We start from the raw sequence: 19,110 nt of genomic DNA, 5'->3' as shown, positions 1-19,110 counted from the left end.
ACGATAATAATTTGCAAACGCTACGAATCGCTTCGTCTCACTGGAATCCTTCGGTACGGGATACGCCCGCATAACACGTACCTTTTCGGGATCTGGAGAGACTCCCTCAGCCGAAATTAAATGACCCAAATATAAAATTTCTTTTTTCAAAAATTCGCACTTTGCTGGATTTAGCTTTAAATTTACTTTCCTCAAACGATCTAAAACTTTGATTAAATTTTTGTTATGATTTTGAAGATTATTTCCGAAAACAATAAGATCATCTAGATAAATGAAGCAGTTTTGGTAATTCAATCCTGACATAGCAATCGTCATGGCACGTGAAAATGAATTTGGACTAATTTTTAATCCCATTGGCAATCTAGTCATTTGATATTGCCCTCGATCTGTTGTAAAGGCAGTACACGGCCTCGAATCTGGATCCAACTCAACTTGATAGTATCCTTGATACAAATCCAGATGAGTGAAATAAATGGCACCCGACAAAGCATCTAATATTTCTTCAATGCATGGCAACGGAAATCTATCATGTTCGATTTTTTTATTAAGCTGTCTATAATCGATAACAATCCTCCATTTTTTATTACCCGTGGGATCGCATTTTTTCGGTACTATCAGAAGTGGAGCTGACCACTCTGAACTAGCTGGTTCAATCAGCCCTTGCTCTAGCATTTTATTAACTTGTCTACCTATCTCCGTTTTCTGAAAATATGGCAACCGATAAGGCTTAATATACGTTGGCCCAGTTCCGTCTTTAATTTTTATAGCTTGTTTATAGACATTCGTAACAGTACACTGATTGCCTTCTAAATAAAACACATCAGCATATTTTGCACAAATCTTTTCAATGTCTGTTTTCTCTTCCGATGTTAACATGTCATATTTGATTTGCCCTAATACTTCGTCGACTCGCTTTACAGATAAAGGTACTTCTTCGAATGCAACACACTCATAATTCACAAATTTATCTACTTTTGGCCTAAAATTTCTCAAAATTACTTCGCTTTCATTCGTATTCAAGATTCTAATAGGTACTTCCTTCGATTTTCCCGGTTTGACTACTGCACTCGCAACAAAAACTCCCTTACAAACTTCTTCCGGTAATATCACACATTCTTCCTCGCATTCAATTTCTACATATTGTATTGTTTCACATCTAGAAGGAATTTTAGTTATTTTGTTAAATTTTGACTCTAAACTCACACATATTCTACCTGTTCCATTATTCAAGTAAAGCAAAAAATTTTCGTAGTCTATCATAGCTCCATGTTTAGCTAAGAAATCTGCTCCTATTACTCCATCCATTTCACACTCACACTCATTCATTACATGAAACTTATGCGTCAACACTTCCTTACCTACCTCAATGTCAATGTCAGCGGTTCCTACTGTGTAAGTAGTACCTGCTATACCGGCAATTTTTATTTTTGTACTTTCATCTACCCATTCATCTCCTGTCAAACTACTCTTAAAAATTATACTCAAAGATGCACCTGTGTCTACCAACAATCTCAGTTCACTCATTCCATATCTCATTTTTACAAAATTTAGTCCATTCATACTAAGCACAACTTCATCATTCTCATTCGAAGTCCCGAAAAAACTGTAATCTACTTTGTTCCGACTGATTGTCATCTGCAGATCCTACCTCTTGTTCTTTTTTCTCAATTATTGGGTAAGCCTGACCTAGTTGTCGCGAATGTGACGCAGCATATGACCCACGACCACGGCTATCACCACTACGCTGACGATGCGAATTTCTGAAATTATTTCTTCCGCGTGTTTGACCTCGATTTTGTTCAAAATAAACATTTCGATTTCCATGATTAGTTCCAAAATGAAAACTACCCCGGAAATTTCTTTGTCTATTTCCGAAACTATTTCGACTACGCGTATAGAATACTTGCTCAGAATTTTTGACGAAATTTGACTCTTCAACTGCACCATTGATAGCTTCTGCAAGAGTCGAAAATCCTCGCGCCCTGATGATTAGGCGAAGATTTTCGACAATGGTTTCCCTGCGTTCTCTAACATTGAATCATATAACTCAATACCTTCGATGAGTCGTAGTGTTACCTCTTCCGAATTATCCATATGTGGCAACAAGCCAGAGGCAACTTTCAAATCAAATTTTTCAGTCATATTTACTGAATTTTTCGCACTAGTGTTTTCCAACCTAATATTAGCTAACCTATCGTTCAAAATACTATCTATCTCCTAAAAATTATTCCTAATTTACCCTTTGAACTTAGTTAATCTACTTGCGCACATAACAAAAACAAAAAATTTTACGCTTACTAGTTTTAAACGCGGTCTTCTCCCAGGTCGACTCTACTCTTGAAGATTTCCCTGCGAATCCTCTTCTCCAATTTTCTCTTGCATCTTAAATAGATGAGGAACGCCACCATCGCCACCAATCCGAGAAACGTCACGATCCCCAAGATCTCGAACGTCGAAATTGTCGCAGTAGCTGAAACGCCGCCACTGTTTCCTGCTTGCACGATGATGTTCTCTTCTTCTGTACCGTCCTTAGACACGGTTTTCCCCATGTTGTCAATTTTTCAAAATACGAACCGCCAGCTACTTTTATGGTACCAAGTCTTCAACCAGTTTTCCAAATCCAGGAGTTAGCAGGATCGCCATGTGATAACCTCTGTTTACCATGATTCCCCTGATGGGTGGTTACCAGGGTGGAAACATACTAACAACTCACTTTCACATCTTTATTTCACTGTTCTTTACTACACTAACAATAACTACTTCTATCACTCTACTTCTGCTTCTCCTTTCTCCCAATTCATACACACGCCTTAAATAAACTAAATATTGCTAACTCTACTATTTCATTAACCTAAATATTATGCCACCTGATTTCGCCAGAGGGATGTACGGAAGTTGGCAGTTTGTTAACATTGCAACATTTCGTTTGTGTTTTCGACACTACCGCATTCCTTACAAGAATTTCAGTGTAATCGGTCCAGTAATTTTAAGAAAAAGCTTTTTTTTTCTTGTACGCTGAAGAAAAACAGGGTTGTATGGCACTTTTGTATTTGACGTGTTTTTGTTACAAGGCCTAGAGTGAATCGTTTTTTCTCGTATTTCGGACTCCAATAAAAATTAAATTAGACGTGCACAAACGCCAAAAATTATTTTTATAGAAGTTTTAGGATACAAGGAAGTCATTTATGCCCAAAAGACGAAAAGCGTATGACTTCGATTTTTTTTTGTAGACCTGTGATATTAGCCAACCCGCGACTCTGAGAGCGGTCAAATAGTGGGTCTTCGGGAAGAGAAATTATCGTTTCGCCAAATTGTAGCCCGATTAAATGGGGCCTTATCATCTGTAGCAAACTCTTATCAGGTTTGATTCCAAGAAGGAGCAGCACAACAAGCCAGACACCTAGGGCGATATCGATTTTTCGAGACAATCTTATTTTGAATAGTAATCTCGATTTTGCTTTTTCTGTCAAATTTGTCTCACCAACACATCGTTTTATGCTAAACAAGTATACAATTTTGGGGAAAAAGGCAAACAATGTTTAGAGCAGCTGAATTTCAGGGCTTATTGGATGAAATAGAAAGGAGGTAGATGTTATTTTTGTTCTTACATTTTCAACCCTTAACCGAGCTGTATAGGCAGCGCAGTCGAAACATGAATAGGTTTTTAAGGGATATGAACGATCCTTTTTTATACCAGAACCCCAATTTAGGAAACATTACCGTCTTAACAGAGAAGCTGCGCGGAATTTACTCCTAACTAGAAATGCAACCTTTTTTCGACATGGGGGAAAGGAGGACAAGAATTCCTTCTGTAAATGGATTTATGGCAACTTTGCATTTTTTTGCCCATGGTAGTTACCAAAAATCCATGGGACATTTCGCAAGCAGTCGTTAGCAAATCAATACACGAAGTTGTTAATATCATAATTGAATTTTTTACAAAACGATACATAAAATTCCCAAGAGCTTTAAATGAAGTAGTTGCAGTTAAACAAGGCTTTTTTGAAAAGTTTCATTTTCTGGCAATAATTGGATGCATAGATGGAACCTTCATAGCCATTATGCCTCCTTCGGGAAACGATCCTGAAAATCCTGGAAATGTATTTATCAATAGAAAGAATTTCCATTCTTTAAAAGTACTATCACGGCCAAAAAAAATGGAAACACGTAAATTGCTCATGTCATCGATTTTTATTTAATTTTTCAATTGTATTTGTTAAATTTATTTTGTGTCTGCTTTAGAATGAACGCCTCTGATTTCCTGTCGTCTTTTAACATCAACGTAACAGAGAAATTGCACTTGCAATAGAAAAATTAAATAAAAATCGATGACATGAGCAGTTTAGGTGTTTCCATTTTTTTTTGCCGTGATAGTACTTATAGTATGTGACTCAGATTTAAAAATTAACGGAGATAGATCTATGGTTGCTTGGTCATTCCGGATATCCCCTAGAACCTTTTCCGATGACACCAATAATAGTTGCTATACCAAACACTCCGGAAGGTTGCTGTTCTGAAGCACATAAGACCGCTCGAAATTGCATAGAACGCTCCATAAAAAAGAAAGCATATTTCAGATGTTTACTAAAAGACAGGGTGTTGCAGTACACGCCAATTTTTGCGGCTAAAATAATATATAGTTGTGCCGTGTTGCACAATATACTTAGACAGGCAAACATTATAGACGATGATATGTTACTGAGTTTGAAGAAGACGATGAATTTAATTTAGAAGGAATAGAGGGAAATCTACTTCATCAGGGTCGACAAGTTCGAAATAATATAATACATCATCACTTTAACTGAAATTATTTATTTAATGTTAACATGTATTTTATTTGTAGCAAAAAGCTGTTATTTAATTAAGATTTTCCACAGTAACCTTATATTTTAAATGGAGTTTCATCTCTTGCAGTAACAATTCTCGCCTTTTTAATTCCACTAATTGCTGCAGCGATTTGTCTATGTTCTGTAAAATAGACGTTTCTTCTCGTGTCTTCTCTAATATATTTTGAAGAGGTTTTTGAAGATCTCCTGCAGCAACTGTTGATTTACTAACTAAAAAGAAACATTTTAATTTGTTGACAGTTAGGTATTTATTTTTACTGCTATACTTTTTCCTCAAACTAGTTTTAGTATGTGTAGCTGATTGCATTTCATTTCCTCCATTTTCCTGCAATATCATTAGATCTTCTAAATATGATCACAGATAGTCAGCATGGTTTTGTGAAGGGTAGGTCTACGGTGACTAATTTGGTGCGTATTAGTGATGTGTACAGTGATATTAGAACTTGAATGTTATTAAATCCTTTACAATTTCGGTAGATGAAACCGTAGATTTTAAACGATTTAGCTACAACATCCTGCATATGGTTAATAAAAGTAAATTTTTGGTCAAACAATACTCCTAAGTCCTTCATTGTATCCGTTCTATTGATAATAAAATTTTCAGTTTTGTAGTCAAAAATAAGTGAATATAATTTCCTACTGTATGTCCTCACGAAACATTTGGACGCATTTAGAGCGAGTGGGTTGATCATACACCAGCGAAGGAGTTGATTGATACAGATCTCAAGTACTTCGCAATCCTCTATACTATTAATTTCCATATAGATTTTTAGGTCATCAGCGAACAATAATTTACTACAACACAGTGATGAGCCAAGATCATTTATAAAAATTAAGAACAGCAGTGACCCTAAGTTGGAGTCCTGTGGCACGCCAGATGTTGGAACAAAGGGTTGAGATAAATAATTGCAATATCTGACGATTTGTTCACGACCCATTAAGTACGAATTAAATAGTTGTAAAAGCATGCTCCCAAATCCAATTTTATGTAATTTATCTAAGAATATGAAATGATCAACTTGATTGAACGCCTTCTGAAAGTCGGTGTATGTCACATCCACTTGCTTGTTCTTATCTAGCGCTTCAGACACATCCTGAGTAAAACATGACAAGTTCGTTACTGTGGATCTTTTCTCCATGAATCCATGTTGGAATGTGGACAATGACGGAGTTATAGCGGAGTAAATATGCTTGTAGAGTATTGATTCTAGGATCTTGGCAAAATTGCATAGTAGAGAAATTGGTCTATAATTACTAATATTAGATGGGTCGTCTTTTTTAAGGATGGGACATATAATGGATTTTTTCCATAACGTCGGAAAAGTAGATGTTCTAAGTATAAGATTAAAGAGATAAAATAAAGGTTCAACTAGAACTGAAGCGCAATACTTGATTATAAAACTTGGGATTCCATCAACTCCCGACGTGAGTGAATCTTTGGCTCTCCTCATTTCACTGATAATCTCCTCTTTTGTAATTTGCGTAATGGTCACATTAACGTTGGTTGATTCTAACAAATTGGCATCCCTGTTTGTTTCCGTCGACTGGATATACACACTGCTAAAATAGTCATTGAAGGCGTTAACTATATCTTCAGGTCTAGTGATTTCAGTGTTGTTGCTACGCATTACTCCAGGAATCCTAGTACTTCCTCTTTTGTTGTTTATAAATCCCCAGAATTTTTTTGGATCATCAATCAGCGCGTTTTCAACATTTCGTAACCATATAAAAGATTTAGGAGTTACATTTGACCTAAAGTTGAATTTCATACAGCATATTGAATGTATCGTTGCGTCGGCATACAAATCTCTTGGCTTTATCATTCGGAACTCCAAAGGAATAGAGGTGATAGATTCGTTGAAGATGTTATATTTTAGTTTTGTTCGGTCTAGACTTGAATATGCAGCTGTAGTTTTGAATCCTCTTTATAATATTCATATCAACAGTGTAGAAAAAATGCAGCGACGCTTTCTTAAATTTATTGCATTTTTGGAGGATGGTGTTTATCCTGTTCAATGTTTTCCAAATGAGCTTTTGCTGTTTAGATTTCGAATGCCAAGTCTGGTAAAAAGACGTAGCTTGGATAAGTAGTATCATTCTTCTATCAAACATTATTAATAATGGCATTAATTGTCCTGCTCTCGTGTGCCAAATTTACTTACGTGTGCCTACATCCAACTTAAGGAGTGGCAGAATTTTTGAACTCCCTCATTTTAGAACTACTATATTAAAATCTTCGCCCTTGTATCTGGCAATTATGAACTATTTGAATGTAGAAGCAACTATTGACATATTTTGTTGCAAACCAGGTGATATTAAAAAAAAACTCCAAACTCTATCTTAATTATCTACTTAGTTCTTTCTATGTGTTTGGGTTTTCTTTGATAATAATAATAATAATACATTTTCACTGTTCTCTGACCCCAAGCCCGCATGACTTTCATCAACAGATTCATTCCCGCATTCTTTTACATGCAGTCCACTTACCACAACCTTTCCAGTTAAACTAAGTAATCCTCCTTCCTGTTCGGTTAATCCAGCTTCTGGTTCTCCACCTCCCGTTTTTTTTTTTTGTGAAGACTGTATTTTTCTGGCCTTTTTTCTTGTATTACACTTCCAGTCAATAAACACATTTTTCCATTGGCTTATATTCCTCTTAGGACCTCCAGTGCTGTTCAATTTCAAGCATAAACTTTCCCACCTTTTTTCCAAAATATTTGGCTGGCGTGCATCAAATTTATTTAGTCTGAATGGTCCATTTTCTTGCAATTCGTCCAAATATAGAGAAAACTGTTTTCAGGTAGTTTTCCCCAAACGCTTTTTCGCCATATACAGTTTCCGACAAAACATTTCAAACATCACTTTTCTGTCATGTCAAAAATTTTAATGTAGTTTATGCTTTATTGTCATATTTCGGACAGCTGGAATGGTAAACTTTCAAAATTCAAATTTGATGTGCATGCCAACATGCCAGCGGTAACAGAAGCGAACAAAATCAAAGCAATTCATTTAAAACGAAGTGGTATGGCATATCGGAAGTATTGGGGATACCAAGAAGTACCATTTACTCCATTATAAAAAAATGGAGGGAAGGTGATACAATTCAAAGGCGACGAGGTTCAGGGACGTCGTGCTTCAGCACTTGAAGAAGATGAAATGTTAGTGAACTTGGTGGAAAACAGACCCTTCACCACAGCTGTTGAAGATGTAAGGGTTACCCATTTTCATGCCAGTGTCAGAACCGCGCAACGTTGTCTGAAGCAAAATGGATTGCGGAATCATATCGCTTGGCTAAGGTTGTAGAAGCTAATGGGGCCATGAAAAAGTATTAGTTGTTTTATTGTTATATTATGTAGCATAATAAATTGTTATAATTTTGTGTCATAATATCAAATTACTTATTTACAGGTTTTTGATTTACCATCTTACGTCGACTGCTTTTATTTTCAGCGTCACAAGCGAACGCACGTAGGTACGTTTACAGCTCTATATAGGTATATAGAACTGTAAACTGACCTCAAATTTTAAAGCCGAATCCGTTATTTCTATTTCGAAAAAAAAAATCTATAAATATGCAGCGTACTCAACAGAATTCTACTTCTTTTAAAATGACCACAATGAATGTCCACTATTTCTGACTCACTGAACTTACGCTTCAGTTACCTTCATGTACATGTGTCAAATGTAAAAGTTAAAAATGACAGTCAAATATTTATAGTCTTTGCCATTTCTATTGAAACACCACTTGTTAATCGTATATTTGGCAACGTTCATGTTCAGACGATTTTCTAACTAAAACCCGTTGTCAACCGAAAGCTGTTACCAATTGCTAAATTTTAAGCAAAATCGACAGGTGGTGTTTCAATAGAAATGGCAAAGACAGTAGGTTATAAACATCTAAAGGTTGCTTTACACTATCTGACGAACGACTGAATGACATTGACGTCTGAAATTTTTTGGCGGCAACTGTACATCCCAACAGAAAGCGAAATTTTAAAAATGTCAAATTTTGATTATAAATCTCTTTATTAATAAGAATTGTACATTTTCACTGTTTCTCACAAGTGTGGTCAATTATTGATAAGATTTTCAAAAAACTCCACAAAGTGATTATTCCTATACTCTTGGGCGAGGCAGAGGGGAGTTCTGCCTTGGTAGTCTAGGGCGTCTAGTCTAGCGTTATTTTCGACCAAAAATCTGGCTACCTCCAAATGCCCCGTTGTGGCGGCTGCATGCAACGCGGTGAACCCATCAATACTAGAAATGTTGACATCGGCCCCCTTCTCGACCAGAGTTTGTACCAGCACCAAGTTGCCAACCCACACGGCTGACATAAGTGGGGTGAAACGGTTGTTGTTGTAGAGAGTGAAATCTGCGTTGTTGTTAATTAAAAAAAGGGCTACGTCCTGATGGTTGTTCCAGATTGCACCATTTAAGGGCGTGTAACCCTCAGCCTCCTGGGCGTTAATGTCGGCACCGAACTTAAGTAACAATTTGACGATGTCGAGGTGCCCTTGGAAGGAACTGGAGTGTAGAGGAGTGTATTGTTGTAGTCCACTGCCACCATTAGGGTGCGCACCTTCCTCCAGTAGGGACCAGGCTTCCGGGAAGTCACCGACCCAGCAAGCTAGATTCAGTTTGGTGAAACCATAATCGTTGTAATCGTCGACGTACTCTGGACACACGCGTTCCTGAAATCCAACAAATAAATTAAGGACAAACTATTCAAAAGTGTTGTTTTTGCCTGATTTCCTGCCATCTTGTCGTCGAAAGAACTACACAGCTTTTGAGGCTTCGTGGATGGGTAACTTGCATTCGTCGGTGAATTTCGCGCCAGAATTGACCACACAGCAACACTTGTATTGTGGTTTGTGATACTGCTCGACCAAATATTTGCAATGTCGATGTTGACTGTAGCCATGTGACATATCTCGGTGCTGTTAGGTACGCGACTTTAAATTTGTTGCTTAGTGTTATTGTTGGCGTTATGTTTTGATAAGGAAACCGCGCCAGACTAGCTGTGCACCGTTACGTTAGATTTCCTTATTTTTTACAAACTGGTATAAGTTTTTTAATAATAATATTACCACTGGTATATTAATAATTTCATCGTACAAATAGAAAACAGAGCGACAATTTGAGAGACGTCGGTAAGAGTAAATGGAATTGTTTTCGCGTGAAAACGTTTATTAATTGCCAAACTTATAATCAATCAAATGATGAAAAACACTGTTTACTGCCTCGTTTGTTTTTTTTTTTTTTTTTAAGAAAATATATTTAGTCTGTTTCTGTTATTTCGTTAAATTAAATTTAATTCTCCGTTTATTTGTCTTCTTTTTTTTGCTAATTTGTACATCATGTGTCAATAGTGAATGGTTCTTTAATAAAATAACGGTCATTAGTTAAATCAATAATTTTTAAAGTGGTTTTGCGAAATGTTCAGGGTGGCCGGTTTCATAAAAATCAAAGATATGTCATAAAAATTGTAATTTGTATGAAAGGTTTTCTGATTTTCAATTATTTCTTTATTTAAATTTTGGTGTTAAATTTTGTTGTCCAGTTAATGCCATAGTAGCTTTATTTTTATTTTTCGCGCCTTTTAGCGAATTGCGATTGGAAGTCCTCGCCAGTACCCATAGATCTAATAATTACTTATGGATAGCGCGTAACCCACACCGTACCGTGTTGAGCATTGACGACAACATGTGAGAGAAATAGAAGATCGGGGCTTGGCTAGAGTGGGAGTGAGAGACCTAATTTGTACCACGTGATTGTAGTCAAAAGGAGGTAAATATGCATTGAAATAAATAGAAGCGGTACGAAAAATATTTATTTATTGAGTTGGCAAATACATAAAAAGCAACTAAATGTTATAAATGAATTGTGTAGGTTATGATGTTTACGATGAAAAGCGTAATAACTGTTATGTATGTATAATAACTGAAATCATGTAATTAAACCATCAGCGCCGCGCGATATGCAAACTGGTGATAGTTAATTTTCTTAAAAAAGGCATGTAGTCATGAAAATTGAAAGTATTTTTATTTTTAACGTTTTTCGTCGTAAAAGTAAAAAATCAAAGAAGTTAAGCAGACTAAAATTTCAAACGGCTATTTTCTGAAAAACATATACTTTTCATCGAAACTGAAGTTGGGTATTTTTCAATACTTGTTACCGTTGGATATTTTGTAAGAAAATGTAATAATGACAATCAATTTAACACATGGAGAAAACTATGCAATAAATGCTATATGAAACTGACTTACTGATGCTTGAAATGAATTAATTTGGTAAACTGAGCTCTGATCCTTTGCTTGACTTCATTTAAAGTTTGATTAAAATGATGTGTTTTTATAATAAAATATTGGTTTAAAATTAAATAAATTAAAAGATCCAAGTGATTATTAATGGGATCCTGATCCAAAAGATGGTCTCTTAAATTAAAAAATAAATTTCTGAAATTAATTTCCCTCGTTGCGACGAGTTTATTAATGTCCTTCAAAGCTATGTTTTTTGCTGCCCAAACACCCGTTGAGGGTATTTACATATAATTATTACTTTGTTAGTCCCAATCGGTTTTTTCTATTTAAGAAATCCGAATCGGAAACTGTAGAGTATGTACTGTATGAGGTAAAAAAAAAAAAAAATGCAAAAACCTCTTTAAGCAGTTACGAGACTCGAGCTTCGGTTTAGGGTTAAAAACGCACATTCTCATGGGATAAAAAAATGATTTCGCACCTTTTTTTATTTTGGTATATCTTTTTTACCCATACTTCTAGTGAGAAAGAAAACGAAAAAAAAAATTATTGGGTAAGCATAAAAATTTGTTTGTATTTATTTAATCCACTTTTTTTTAAATGCAGGTTAGGTAGGTAATGTTAAGTTTTGGACTTCTTTGTAAAATTAGTAAATAACACTCAACAAATTTTTAATAATTTATTTAATAAAATTTAATAAACACTACAGCACTGGACAAAATGAAAATAGATTAAGCTTAAGATTTTTGAATGAGACTATTCACAAGACTGAACTAATGGTAACCTCTTTAAACACAATAATAATTTTAAGTCCGTATAAATTTAAACGAAGAACCCGTCGATTACTGTTTATATAAAAAACACTACGTATTATGGTCTGTTTAACACTTTATAACCTTACTCTTACCGTTGTAGGTCAATAATAGTAATTATATACCAAGGGAGAGAAAACAATTTTTATAGCCGAGCTGAATTATACCCGAGACGCGTAGCGTCGAGGGTAATAATGAAAGCGAGGCTATAAAATGGTTCTCTCCCGTGGTTTATATATTATTTTTTTCACTACTAGCACATTTGTTTAACTTTTCTTTAATGACAATGTATAAAAGTCGGAACGAATTTAAGATATCCATGAAAATCAAATAGCCTGTGAAAACAAATGAATAAAAATGACATTAAACCAAAAATCTTAATAAAGAGCAAAATGTCGACTAGCGACGAAGATACTAGTGTGTGCACCCCGCCAGAAATCCGAAAAGAAGCAAGTAACGTGCAGTGTAATCAATTACTGCCACAAAAATCAAAAGAGTTCTACTTAAAAGTTTACGCACAATTCAAAGATTGGTGCAAAATTAAAAAAGTGGCCAAAGTGTCAGAAAATGTCCTTCTTGTTTATATGGAAGAAAAAGCTAAAAACAAAAAAGCTTCCAGTCTATGGGCCACATTTTCTATGTTAAAACAAACTCTTAAATTAAAAGAAAATGTGGATATTTCAAAATATTATAAAGTAATTGCTTTTCTCAAACGCAAAAATGATTCCTACACACCCAAAAAGGCGGCTGTTTTTGAGAAGCATCAAATCACAAAATTTATTTTAGAAGCACCTGATGAAATTTTTCTTTCGTCTAAGGTAATTCTGTTAATTGACAATGAGATTTTAAAAAACGCCAAATTACATTTGCTTCCAGGTTATTCTCATTATAGAAATTGCAGGAGCTTGTCGGACAGATGAGCTCTGCAACATGAAAATGACAGATGTAGATACACGAGAGGATATGATAGTCATAAATATCCCTCAAACAAAAACAAAATCTTCTCGAAAATTTGTCATTATGGAGCCCACCTGGATTGATGTGGTTAAAAAATACTTGACAAAAAGGCCATCTCCTGATATGGCAAGGCTTTTCATTGGGTTTAGAGGTGGAAAACCGACTAGACAAAACATGGGACATAATACGATAAGCAAGACACCTTATAAAATAGCTCAATACCTACAACTGCCAAATGTCGACGAATTTACTGGCCATACATTGAGGCGAACATCAGCGACTATTTTGGCTGATATGGGTGGGGACATATTATCACTCAAACGCCATGGGGGCTGGAAAAGCTCAATGGTTGCTGAAGGGTATGTTGAGGAGTCTCTCACTGACAAAAGAAGAATTGCAAATATAATTCAGGGAACACCTCATCACATTAACCTACCTGCTCCTAGCTCTTCCAATATTTTATGTGAGAGGAGTGAAGAAGTGTGTAGTGAAATGCCATCTACTTCCACACATGCTGCTACAAACAGTGAAATAACTATACCGGTGGAGAACTTTACCTCCAATCGCAATACATCGGGAATCAATATGACGTGCCACAACTGCACAATTAACTATTATTTCAAATAATTATAGTTGAGGTGTTAATCTTTAGTTACTTTGTTGTTAATACTTATTATTCTCAATTTTTTAATAAACATTTGTCTTTCGAATAACACAATATTATTTCTACATTAACATTTTCATTATTTATTATAAAAATACTACTTCTTAACAGATTACACAAATTAGAGGTTAAAAATGTCGCGTGCTCGTAAGAATAACTGCAATACATTTTTCATGATTGCTCTGGTGGCATTCTTGCTGGAGTGTGGTCCAGGCGGCAAATTTAAGATTTCGCAAGAAATTTCAGCTTCCCAGTTCTACATCATCTGTCATTAATAAACAATGTATAAAATGTGGCAGCTTAATGTCAAGTAAACACCTCAACTACGACATTCTAAGGTAACCATGGCAATACTGTCAATTATTTTCATTATCTACTAGTAGGAGAGAAAAATCCATTATTGGGTAAGGTGGAGAACAGTAATTTCTCAAGCATCAAACACGATATATAATGAAGTCTTCTGAGGCTAGTAGTGAAAAAACAATATTAAACACAAATTAAAACACATTACAAATACAAATACATTCACGACTTGACTACAATCAGCTGATCCACTGTATTGACCAGTAAAGTAAGGTTAGAATTTAGAATGCGCGGCAGTTCATAATTCAAAAATTCTACTATGGGTTTCTTATGGGAGCTTGATTTTACAGACAAAATACACCGCACAGGTAGAAATCTTAACTAGTTCATGCTACAAGCGATAAAAACTGTACAATTATCTTCCTGTTACTAAAGGTTTAACTATATAAAAAGCTTGTGTTAAAGAAATATCGCAAATTAAAAACAACGTTGTTCATCAAAGTAACGTACATCGTTTCTAATGACTTGCGCATGAGTGAAACGGAAAATCCAGAAACACGCCGAACAGAAAAGGAACGCGAATATTTTGGAGGGCTAGTGACGTTTAGATCGTGAAAATCCCCAAAATATGACAGTTGATTTCGTATTTTCGTCACAACAAACAATCATAATCACAATTTTTGGATGATATATTAGTTCTGTGATATTGGTTCACATTAGGTTGTATATGTCTGTGGACTGGTTTTATTGTATTTGTTATTAATAATGACAGAAAGACATGTGTTAACAATAAAGGCAATTACCGGTTTTTTTTTTGTTGACGATCGGAAATGCATTGTGAACGGAGAAAATTCTTTGCAGTCAAATAATGCAGTGAAAGTCACTTGGTATACTGCGAAATAGCCAATGGTAAGTTAATGTATATTGATAAATTCTGTATCAAGTACAATTATGAGGTATTTTGTTTTATTTTGCATAGATATTCCTTAAGAGAGGCAACATGTGAAACCACAAGAGGTGCATTTGTGTGTCACCATATGGCTACACCTGCCCTACACGGGCGTTATAATGTATTTTGGACCAATAATTTGCGTTCTTGGGACGTACATCTGAAGAAAAGTTAATCAGCCGAGGTCAGAGCTGTGATCTCTGAAAATTCTTTTAATCCCCAAGTCAACCTAAAAACAGCTAATGTTGAGGTACAACTTTATAAAAGCTTACGACAAACTGATGGGAGCGAAGCACTGCTTTGGCTATTGGGCCCTGAACCAGAAAGATCTGAAGAAAATCTGCTTCACAGTGTCGAAGAACTATTAGTATCCGAGGACTATTTAAATGCCCCATCAATATAACAGTTTGTGGGTCAGTTTTTCACCAAAAGTGAATCAGATTTTGCATTAGGCGGTGCAATTTTTTATTGTAGAATATTTTTTTTTGTTTTGAAATAAATTGGTCTTTAAATTGTGATTTTTTTTAAATGGGTGTTACAGACCCAATTCGTACTAAAATGAAAGTGATTTTTACTTGTACATGAAAGGTTTAATCACAAATGCAAAGTTTTTCATTTTCTACCAAAAAGTGTGAAAAGAAAAAAGCTTGGGATTGATGATGATTCTTAAATCAAAATTTGGCAATTGATTGAAAACATTTGCAATATGAGATCTCCTTTATGTATTCACAGCCGTATCTCTAGTGATCTCTAGCATGTGAAAATCAAAGCCATTTATGTGGAGGGGGAAGTCAATGGCAATATGAACCACTGTGCGACATACGTTCGAGGCAAATGTAGTGGTAAAAGTTGAATTCAAATATTTATTAAATACCACCGGTTCCGTTCGTGTTTGGTATCAAGATCAACAGTAAAAATATCAGTCTTAATGGTACAAGTAGTGGTATATATAAGAAAATTACTTTAATGGTAGAATTTAAGCGTTAAAATGACGCCTCGATTTCACCCATAAAGATTACACGGGTAACTGAAATTCGGGTCTCGTGTTATGAACTGAGTTCAAATTTCGCGCGTCATTCACTTTACTGGTCAATTGCTTTCCTTTTCTAATGTTGGCGTCAATACCAAGCGGTGGCGCGCTATCCATAAGTAATTATAAGATCTATGCCAGTACCACAGTAGATCAGCAACGAAACTTCAGCAATATTTGCGGAACGGGTGTGACCTTGGGAGGGAGCCCGTTCCCGGGAAACACGAAGATTCAAATATTTCGTAGCATTCGTATAATACTAATAATTGTACACAAAAATAAAAATGGCTGGTATGTACTAGTGACATTGGCGATTTTTTCTTTTTTGTAAATTATTAATATATTCAAGCAAAACATTTTTATTCAATTTTGACGTATTAAATCCTTAACAAGTCTGACAAATAAGTTGTTATCCACAAGTGAATTGCAAAATTTTTAATTCACTCTTAATATTTTTAAATCACTCACAAAAAAATAAAAAACAAGTTCAGGAACATAAATATTTTGCTTATTATTTTTAATAGTTTTCACAGAATACAATTTGTTTACAATTTTCACTAAAAGGTTGCTGCAACTAAATCAGTATTGTTTGGCATATTTGTTTGGCTCTGTGAGGCGTCAATTTGGGAATTGTATAAATCCCACACCAATACAGTTCCAAAGAGTGGTTCGGAAACTATTTACTACAGATTATTTCAATGTGAGTGCAAGAACCAACTGTAAAACACTATTTTATTTGAAATGAAAAATTTGCCAAGGTGTTCTTTTAAACAAACTTCCACAACACATCTTCCCCGTATTCTGGCCTCTTCAACAATCATTAAGTGATATGAGTTACCGGAAATTCACCTTGAAAGAACACAACTGTTTACGGTATGTTTGTGGATACTCATTAATACGAAAATTCTTACACCACCACTTCTGCGAAGTTTGTGTGAACGTTGCACATTCTTGCGAAGTGGTACATCCTGTTTTAATTGTGTGCCATTTTAAAGTCTTCAATGAAGATGTGATTTTTGACGATTTAATGATGCCACCTGAACATTTTGCAGTTTATACTCCGGTAATGGGTAATACATTTTGTGAGTTTTTCCCAATTTATGCACTGTAGTCATTAACTGGTTTGCGGCTAAAAAACGAACCATAAAAAAATAACATTCCACCACCCCTGCAAAGACTTTCCTCTTGATTACCTCGTTTCAGTGTTTATTAGAGTTAAAATTTTTTACACACTAAAATTTAACCTGCAGTTTGTTGACCTCTTTAGCCTGTAATTTTCTAGTATTTTTTACATGTATCGTAAGTATCTACTACTTTGTTAAAATAAATTTTACATTTGTTTTTAACCTCATAACCCAACATCCCATATGATCCCGTAATTAATGACATTTCTTGTTGACAAAACCACACAAAACGAGCACCGAAAACCTTAAAATGAAAAAGAAACTATATTCTTCAAGGTCGGAGCACCTTTAGAGACGCTAGTGACCTCTTTATGTCGTTCCGTAAGCTCCCCATGTATTTCTTATGGAAACAGAGGTGCGTTCAGAAACAGCGCGTAAGTGTGGTGTGAGGTTTTACGAGGTGACGTGACGTCATCTGCCAGTGTGCAATCAGGGTGCGCGACTATTCTGAACGACGAAGTGTGAATCGGGTTTGTTTTGATTGTTTTGGCATAACCAAACATTACGTTAGAGATCAACATCAAGATCAAAGATGGAGTTATCTAAAAGAAAAAAAATATGTTACTTACTGTACACTTTTTTAACCGGACAGCTAACATTGTGCGAAATTGTTTTTGATGATGACATTGGTAGCAGCAGTGATGATGATGAAGAGGATATAATTATTTGTGAATTAGGGATAAAAAAAAGAAAAAGAAGGGAAGTGGTGCGCATTAAAAATTACATAACAAAAGTGGTCCCCAAAGGAAACGAGAGAGCAGATGAAATGGCGAAGCGAACCGCGCGCATGCCCTTCGGGGGACCCGAACCGGCAATCACGCCTTCGGTCGCCCTCTCGAACGAACTCGTAAAGCAATATACCCAGAGACGCCATGAGCAGATATGGGTGAAGTTGAGCAGCTGTCGGCATAGTAGAGCTTGTATGGCGACACCAGACCGTAAGTTGACAAAATTTTATCTCTCACTTTCAAGGGACAAACTGCGTAAACTGGTAGGTTTCCTTACGGGACATTACCAGTTTAACAAACACTCTGAAAAAACCTCCTGGAATTCGTTAACAATATTAGTTTCGCTAACCGATAAGACTTCATTTTTCTCGTCAAATTCTGAAACTAATTCGAATTTAAATTTGTTTAAAAAATCTCTCCCTAGCATACTTTGTTTACCGTCTCTTTTGTCGATAACGAAAAAAACGAAATTTTCACATTTTACATTTTTGTACTGTATACATGCGTTGAAAGTACCCAAAACTTTTATTGGCTGCCCTGAATATGTTTTTAACTGCCTATTATTATATTTTAACTTGGCACTTGGCCAATAAGATTTAAAATCTTTTTCTGAAATTATTGATGTACATGCGCCACTATCTACTAACATTTGTATTTCCTTATCACTAATATTGACGTTACAATAAACTGGGCTGTTATTAACAAAACTAATGCTATTTACGCTTGTTTCTACCAAATTTTGTTTATTTTTATTGAAACATGCCTTTGCTAAATGTCCCACCTTTTTACAAATGTTGCATGTGTAATTTCTGTATTTACACACCTGTTGGCCAGTATGGGTTCCTGCACATCGCCTGCAGTTCCACTTCCCTCTCTGGAATGGCTGGAATGTGTTCTTAGATGTTCTTGCCTCATTATTGTTTGTTTGAGATTTCCCTTCCTGTTGTGTATCCTTTTTGGTCTGTGGCACCCTTCTTATTGTGTTGACGGAGTCACTCTGGCTTTGTAGAGCTGCTTCTCTTGCTTGTGCAATCTCCACTAGTTTCTGTAATGTTGTGGTTGGGGACTCTTCACACAATCTGTCTCAGATGACACTCCTTTTCATAGCACAGATGAATTTGTCCTTTAGCACAAACGTGAGCTCGTTTCCAAACTCGCAGTTTCCCGCTAGGTTGTGTATTCTAGCGTACCATTCTTTTACCGTTTCATTGTCTTGTTGTTGTGCTTCGTAGAACTCAATTCTTTCCCTGAAAATACATGTACTGGGTGAAAATTGTTTCTTTAGCAGAGTACACAATTCTTCATAGGTTTTATCCTTTGGTAACGCCGGTGTGCAGAGATCTCGTAGAGTTTTGTAGGTTTCTTTTCCTATCAGGCTC

At 35.6% G+C, this 19,110-nt stretch overlaps 1 protein-coding gene across 3 annotated transcripts in view; it reads right to left on the bottom strand.

Moving 5' to 3' along the window:
• Window positions 1-8,854: 8,854 nt before the first annotated feature.
• Window positions 8,855-19,110, bottom strand: part of LOC135130431 (protein fem-1 homolog A-like) — a 58,685-nt gene continuing 48,429 nt past the window's right edge. For 2 of the 3 annotated variants that reach the window (XR_010280771.1, XR_010280770.1), the window contains one exon: window positions 9,450-9,538. Coding sequence is in view for 1 of the 3 variants with exons in the window: in XM_064057812.1 (XP_063913882.1) it covers window positions 8,918-9,538; window positions 9,592-9,768 (798 nt within the window). In the remaining 2 variants the exon portion in view is untranslated. Of the gene's footprint in view, window positions 9,539-9,591; window positions 10,093-19,110 lie in introns of those variants that run through there. The other variant, XM_064057812.1, reaches the window with a different exon arrangement.

This window comes from Zophobas morio, unplaced genomic scaffold, assembly GCF_036711695.1.
Source record: "Zophobas morio isolate AGI-343-1 ecotype UQ-CSIRO unplaced genomic scaffold, CSIRO_AGI_Zmor_V1 ptg000017l, whole genome shotgun sequence".
Lineage (NCBI taxonomy): Eukaryota > Metazoa > Arthropoda > Insecta > Coleoptera > Tenebrionidae > Zophobas > Zophobas morio.
Note: the sequence above shows the minus strand (reverse complement) of the source record. Positions and strands in the feature narration are given on the sequence as shown.